Genomic DNA, 5,852 nt, shown 5'->3' with positions numbered 1-5,852 from the left:
AACTAAAATGAACTTGCATATTCTTATTACACTTCTGTACAAATACAAATATTTGCCTTGTTTCGGTGGATCTCCAACTGGCTCTAGGGCAACGGGTCAAAGTTCACTTGCGTTCAGCTTCGGCTCAATGGATGTGCTCGGTGGGCCAATAGACAAGTTATTCTAGCCTGTTTCTTCACCATGTTAATACAACACCTGACTAATACACAAATGTTATTGAACATAAAATGTATGTGATGGCAATGTATGTGACAGGAAAGTGAAATAGTCTGTACTCGCTAGTCTAAACAGGCAAATTAAATCCTGAGTGAGCACTTTTGCTGTTCAGGGCCTTTAAAATTGAATCTTATTCTGAAAAACCGGCTGATATTTTAAACAGTTTAAGCATTTTGCTTTGAGGAAATTTCCAAACCTTCCCAGAAGTCATCCTGTCAGTTTCACCCATGAGTAGACCTTGTTGCTTGCTCACATGATGCTGAACCTTGACACTGGTCTTTTCCAGGTCCAGCCCTGCATTTACCCCGGGCAGCTTCACCCCTCACCACCTCACCTGTGGGTGCCAGCCCCACCACCAGCCAGGCCCCTCCCACTGAAGATAACGAGCCCGTCAGTGTCACGATCACTGTCCAGGCTACAGGCTCATAGTCACAGATATATGACTTTCAGTTGTAATTGATTTTTTTTTTACATTATTATTTTGTAGATTGTTTGCGCAATCATTACAGCATGTGCAGTCTGTGAATTAGATTTCAACACAACTACAGTTACAAGCTCTCATATTTCATTACAACATTTTGTCATAACAATTTGAAGCATGGACATAAGGCTCAACTGATTCACACATTAAATGATATGCACGGGTACTGCTCAGCCAACAGGAGCATTTTCTTTCCTTACTGAGTTAGCAGTGATCCGTACTGTGTGCATTTATCATAGTATATAACACACTGAGATTTTAATATTTTATTGAAGACTATCATGTGAAACATAATCAGAACAAATGAGTTTTCTCAGAGGCAGAACATGGATGCATGCGTTTGTCCCTGTCTGCACCTACTGTACCATTGACCTTGTTGACATTCTAACACTAAACTAGACATAATGATTGACTCGTAGAGGGAGTGAGGAGCAGCTGAAAGGACCCAAGTTTTCAAAATTGTCCTCCCTCCTGACATCTAACACTTAACTTTCTCCACACATGATAAAAATACAAAAGACAAGAACCTAAACACACATAATGAGAACAACAGAACACATTTAAAATGGCAATAGAACAGCTAAATATATACAGGGTTTTCTCCAACGTCCGTAGCAGTTTGCATTTGTTTGTATGAGCTGCTCATGTGATGGGGAGTAAAATCTTCTGAGTGCTGACGATGTCACAGAGCCTCTGTTTTATCTTCACAAAGAGACGTTTAAACTCCAGACCATCACCCTGCAGAACACATACACACGTCAGCATCTCTCACACAGTCAACAGTATGCCAGATTAACTATTAGTACAAGACGATACTAACTGTGCCAAGACTCAGAATGAGCGTGTTACAGTATTAGGAAGTACTATTGATATTAGATGATGAGGGTACACATAAGCTTAAAAATATTCTGCTATATCCCTGTTGCTTTTCCTCACTAACAGGATGTTGCTCTTACTCATATCAGAAACCTTACATTCGCTATTTTGATATGCTAAAACCCACCTTAGACAGTCTGAAGTCCAGCAGCACTCTCTGATTCATCTCTAGCAAATGGACTTTGAAGATGAGTTTGTTGTGGCGCTTGTCCAGTGTGCTCACCGTCACCTAAAGGCAAACAGAGGTTCATTAAACTAAAGTGTAATATGATCCAAAAAGGCTTTCTCTGCATGACTTGCAGCAATATGCACCTGAGTCAGGTGCTTCTCAGATTCAGGACAACATTTCAGAAAAGACACGACTGATTTCCCCCCTGGCTTTTATTGGTCTAATTTGTTTGCACTATTAAAAGCAGCAAATGAATGAGTGTGCTCCAGTCATACGTCTTCTGAAGTGTTATATGACCCACAGCAGCTGTAAGTAGAGACAGGCAGATAATACTGAAACCACAAAACTTGTTTCACTACCGTGAAGTGTGTCAGCCCATCGTGCTTGCATCAAACGCAGAATACATGTGATGCTCAAAACTTCAAATATCACTGGTGCTTCACTGAGTGAGAGCCTTTTGAAAGCTTTGCAGCTAAACTATGTAATAGGCACATAATAATACGTATGAGAACATTTCCACCTTGTACAAAATGATAATGTGACTGTGACTTACAAGCGTTACATAAACATCAACCATGAAGTTAAAGTGCATCAGAAACACAGGAACTTAACCACACTAATAAGTTACAGTAATATTTAGTATTGGCAACAAAATGTTATAGCTAGGCCTTTTGGTTTGAGAATATTACAAAATATTTAATGATTAATTTATTGGAACATATTGCACAATAACAGCTACATTTAATGCAGCACTTTTATAACACATTAGACTAAATCTATTAAAATCTGTGAGCCAAGGTATTGGAATTTGAATATTACCACTAGATGTCACTCAAGCTTTGTTTGAGACCCCAAAACTTCAAATGTGTGTGTATGTCCGGCTGTGCTGTGCAGGGGGTGTTTTCTTTACTCATCGGTGTCAAATAGTGGATTGAACTATGTGAATCCTGTATATTTGAGTGCAGATGTACCTGTTTGGCACAGGTGAGTTTGAAGCCAAGTGCTAGGCCATCACAGGCATCTTTCAGGGCAGACAATGAGGAGTCAGCATCCACAGTGGTGAAGAAACGTGTCATTCTCCGCACTAATCTCTGCCACAGAGACTACACAAACAGAACGATAAGAAGTCAAGTCAGGAAATAACTGACAGCACTTTAAAATGGGATTGTATAAAGTCTAAATTTACTTTGTAAAAATTCTGTCACACTAAAACGAAGATCAGAAGGAAACAGTTTGATAACGTAACAAAAAGAAAAAATAGCTTCCAGGGCCTCTGCTGCTGCTGAAAATTCACACAGAGTTATTGCATAAAACAAAACAGGAACTGATGCAGTGTGAGCATGTGTTACCTGGCTGGCTCCAGGTGTGCCCAGCAGTTGGCTACCCAGTAACATGTGCTCCGGCTTGGTTGGCTGAGAGAAACTGACCTGACCTTCAGCCTGACCGATTAGCAACATGGCTTCCCAGCCACCTGCTGCAGCATCAGGCTGAGAGCTGGAAAACTGCATCCTGTCATCACTACGGAGGGAGGAATGTGGTCTTCAGATTACAGGCATAGAGAGAAATACAACTGAGTTAAAATTAGAAGGCCACAAAGCTCTGACCTGTTGGCCAGGGACTTGGGTCCGACTTCTGACCGAACAAGTTTGTTTTCTCTTGAGCCTAGAGAACCTGCTGACTGCTTTGCACCTGCAGAGATACACCAACAGATGTCAGTCCAGGGAACATCATGCTTAAAGTTGAACTAATTCTATTATACTTATACTTGCCTTGAGTAAACCAACGGTCTTTCTGTATGTCTGCGATGGGGATGCGTGCATCTGGACTGGCTATCAGTAATTTGGATAACAAACCTAACAGCCAAAGGTGCTTGTAAATTAAACGAGGTTTCAAAACAATTTAGCAAATACAGGGTTCATAAGCATATATAATTTGGGACTTACTAAGAGGCATTGGTTGTATTTTCTTCCAAGGAGGTAGGTACGTTTTCTTTTGAAGCCAATCTGAATACTCTTGGCAGCTCTCAGTGGGCTGGTCCCATGGCAGCTCTGGCAAAGAAGCACAACAATTTTGCAAAGTCTTCTAAAGACATATATTCTCTTTATCACAGGGCTTCAAGTAAGAAAAAATTTGCAAACTTCGTATGACCTACTGTTGTTAAACAATTGACAAATTAGTCTAAAAGATCGCATCGACAGGAAAACCAATGAATAGCCTGTTCACTGCAGTGCTTTTTAAAGCAGCGTGCAATTGTTTGCAGATTATTTCGCCATATCATAAATCCAGTGGGTCAGAGGTTTTCATACACTCAGTTGACTGGGCCTTTAAATCCAGAAAACACTGTCATGGCTTTAGAAGCTTCTGATTGGCTAATTGACATGATATGAGTCAAATAGGTGTAGCTGTAGATGTTTTTCAAGGCCTACCTTCAAACTCAGTACCTCTTTGTTTGACATCATGGGAAAATTTAAAGAAATCAGCCAAGACCTCAGGAAAAAAAAAACTATGTGCCTCCACAAGTCTGACAGTCTTACAAAAATATAACACTATAACTTTCACAGTACTGTAATGTACTGGACTGCAGAAGTACTATATGTATAATAATGTGTCCCCGGACACTGATCTTACCTCCAGCAAGCATAGCAGCGAGGACTATCCCACAAGCCCAGATATCTGCAGGTTGAGCTTTGTATTCTGTCTGGCTGAGAAGCTCTGGGGCCACATAGGGAAGAGTCCCACAGAGCCGATTCAGAAGTCGCTCCCGTCCTTTGAAACGAAACACGGTGGCCAGTCCAAAATCTGTCAGCTTCAGGTTATCTAAAGGAAATCAGCAGACAGCATTCATTTAAGACACAAGCCAAAGTTCTTCCTTCAACACCTTAACACACATCGCATTCCTTCACCTTTGTCATCCAGCAAAATGTTCTCTGGCTTTATGTCTCTGTGGGTGATGCCGACACTGTGGAGGTACTCCTGCAAAAGTGCAACTAAGCATTGAACAACAGCCGAGACAGGTGCAGAAGGTCACATCAACACACAGGTGCACTTCACTTATAACAGCTGCGCTTCACTTACCACAGCTGCTATCAGCTGCTGGAAAAACTTATGAGCATCTCTCTCTGCCATTCCCACATCAGGCTCTAAAATGAGATGTAAAAAGGACATCTCAATAACCATCATCTCAGGCTGAGACACGTCAACCATTCATGTCATCCATTGCCAATATGTCATGGTTTACCACTGAACTATGTAAAACAAATTTGAAGGTAAAAAATGCATTTTAAATTCAATACATGAAAAAAAAAAAAAACAGCTGAAGACTCAAGAATTTGCGGTTTTTCACTCAACTAGTTTGGTGTGATATGTCACAATTCACTTCGTAAATGCAGGTCATTTGTCCACAATTAAAACAAACAAAAACAATCACTTAAAGCTAATGTAGACACATTTTGATTTTTAATATTGAGATTTAATTTAAATGTGATCATTTCCATGCAGTTTTTCCTAACCTCTGGGTATAATGCTGTCATTCCGCTGCAAGTCATAAAACATAGAAGTCTACTGTCACAGGAACTTTTTATATTAGTCTAAAGCTGAACACTTCTGATTGTGATTCCTTGCATAGTAGCTGTAACATTTAAAGAGCAGATTAAATGACAATGTCACATACCAGTGACTTCAATCTAACATTATAACTATCAAACTTTGGTCAAACCCTCCGTGGACGCAGTCCTAGATGTACCACCTGCAGTCATCTGTCTCACCGATTCGATCGAACAGTTCTCCCCCGGTGCAGTACTCCAGGAAGAGGTACACAGTGTGTCCTTCCTTCCGATGGCCAAAAAAACGCACGACGTTGGTGTGGTTGAGCATCTACCAAACAGAAGTAAGTGGCACACAAAGATTCACATAAAGCTGTGCACTTACTTTCACGCTTCAGCTGTCAGACACTGAGTATACTGAAGGTGGCTGATCTACCTTGTGGATGCAGACCTCCTTCTTGACATTTTCAGCACACTCCTTGGCCTGAGAGGTATCGATCACCTTCACTGCAACCGCCTCCTCAGTCTGTCTGTTCACCAGCAGCCTGACCCTAAGAACAGGAAAGAG

General features: G+C 41.0%; 1 protein-coding gene across 2 annotated transcripts in view; it reads right to left on the bottom strand.

Moving 5' to 3' along the window:
• Positions 1-948: 948 nt before the first annotated feature.
• Positions 949-5,852, bottom strand: part of chek1 (checkpoint kinase 1) — a 5,984-nt gene continuing 1,080 nt past the window's right edge. For both annotated transcript variants that reach the window (XM_020598341.1, XM_020598342.1), the window contains 12 exons: positions 5,721-5,835; positions 5,507-5,615; positions 4,818-4,882; positions 4,646-4,715; positions 4,371-4,559; positions 3,686-3,790; positions 3,512-3,595; positions 3,347-3,431; positions 3,092-3,260; positions 2,714-2,845; positions 1,701-1,802; positions 949-1,435 (listed from right to left, as the gene is read on the bottom strand). In XM_020598341.1, the coding sequence (XP_020453997.1) occupies positions 1,340-1,435; positions 1,701-1,802; positions 2,714-2,845; positions 3,092-3,260; positions 3,347-3,431; positions 3,512-3,595; positions 3,686-3,790; positions 4,371-4,559; positions 4,646-4,715; positions 4,818-4,882; positions 5,507-5,615; positions 5,721-5,835 (1,321 nt within the window). In that variant the 3' untranslated portion in view covers positions 949-1,339. The remainder of the gene's footprint in view (positions 1,436-1,700; positions 1,803-2,713; positions 2,846-3,091; positions 3,261-3,346; positions 3,432-3,511; positions 3,596-3,685; positions 3,791-4,370; positions 4,560-4,645; positions 4,716-4,817; positions 4,883-5,506; positions 5,616-5,720; positions 5,836-5,852) is intronic.

Source organism: Monopterus albus, unplaced genomic scaffold (genome assembly GCF_001952655.1).
Source record: "Monopterus albus unplaced genomic scaffold, M_albus_1.0 scaffold38.1, whole genome shotgun sequence".
Classification (NCBI taxonomy): domain Eukaryota; kingdom Metazoa; phylum Chordata; class Actinopteri; order Synbranchiformes; family Synbranchidae; genus Monopterus; species Monopterus albus.
The sequence above is the reverse complement of the archived record's forward strand: the minus strand, read 5'-3'. Positions and strand labels throughout refer to the sequence as shown.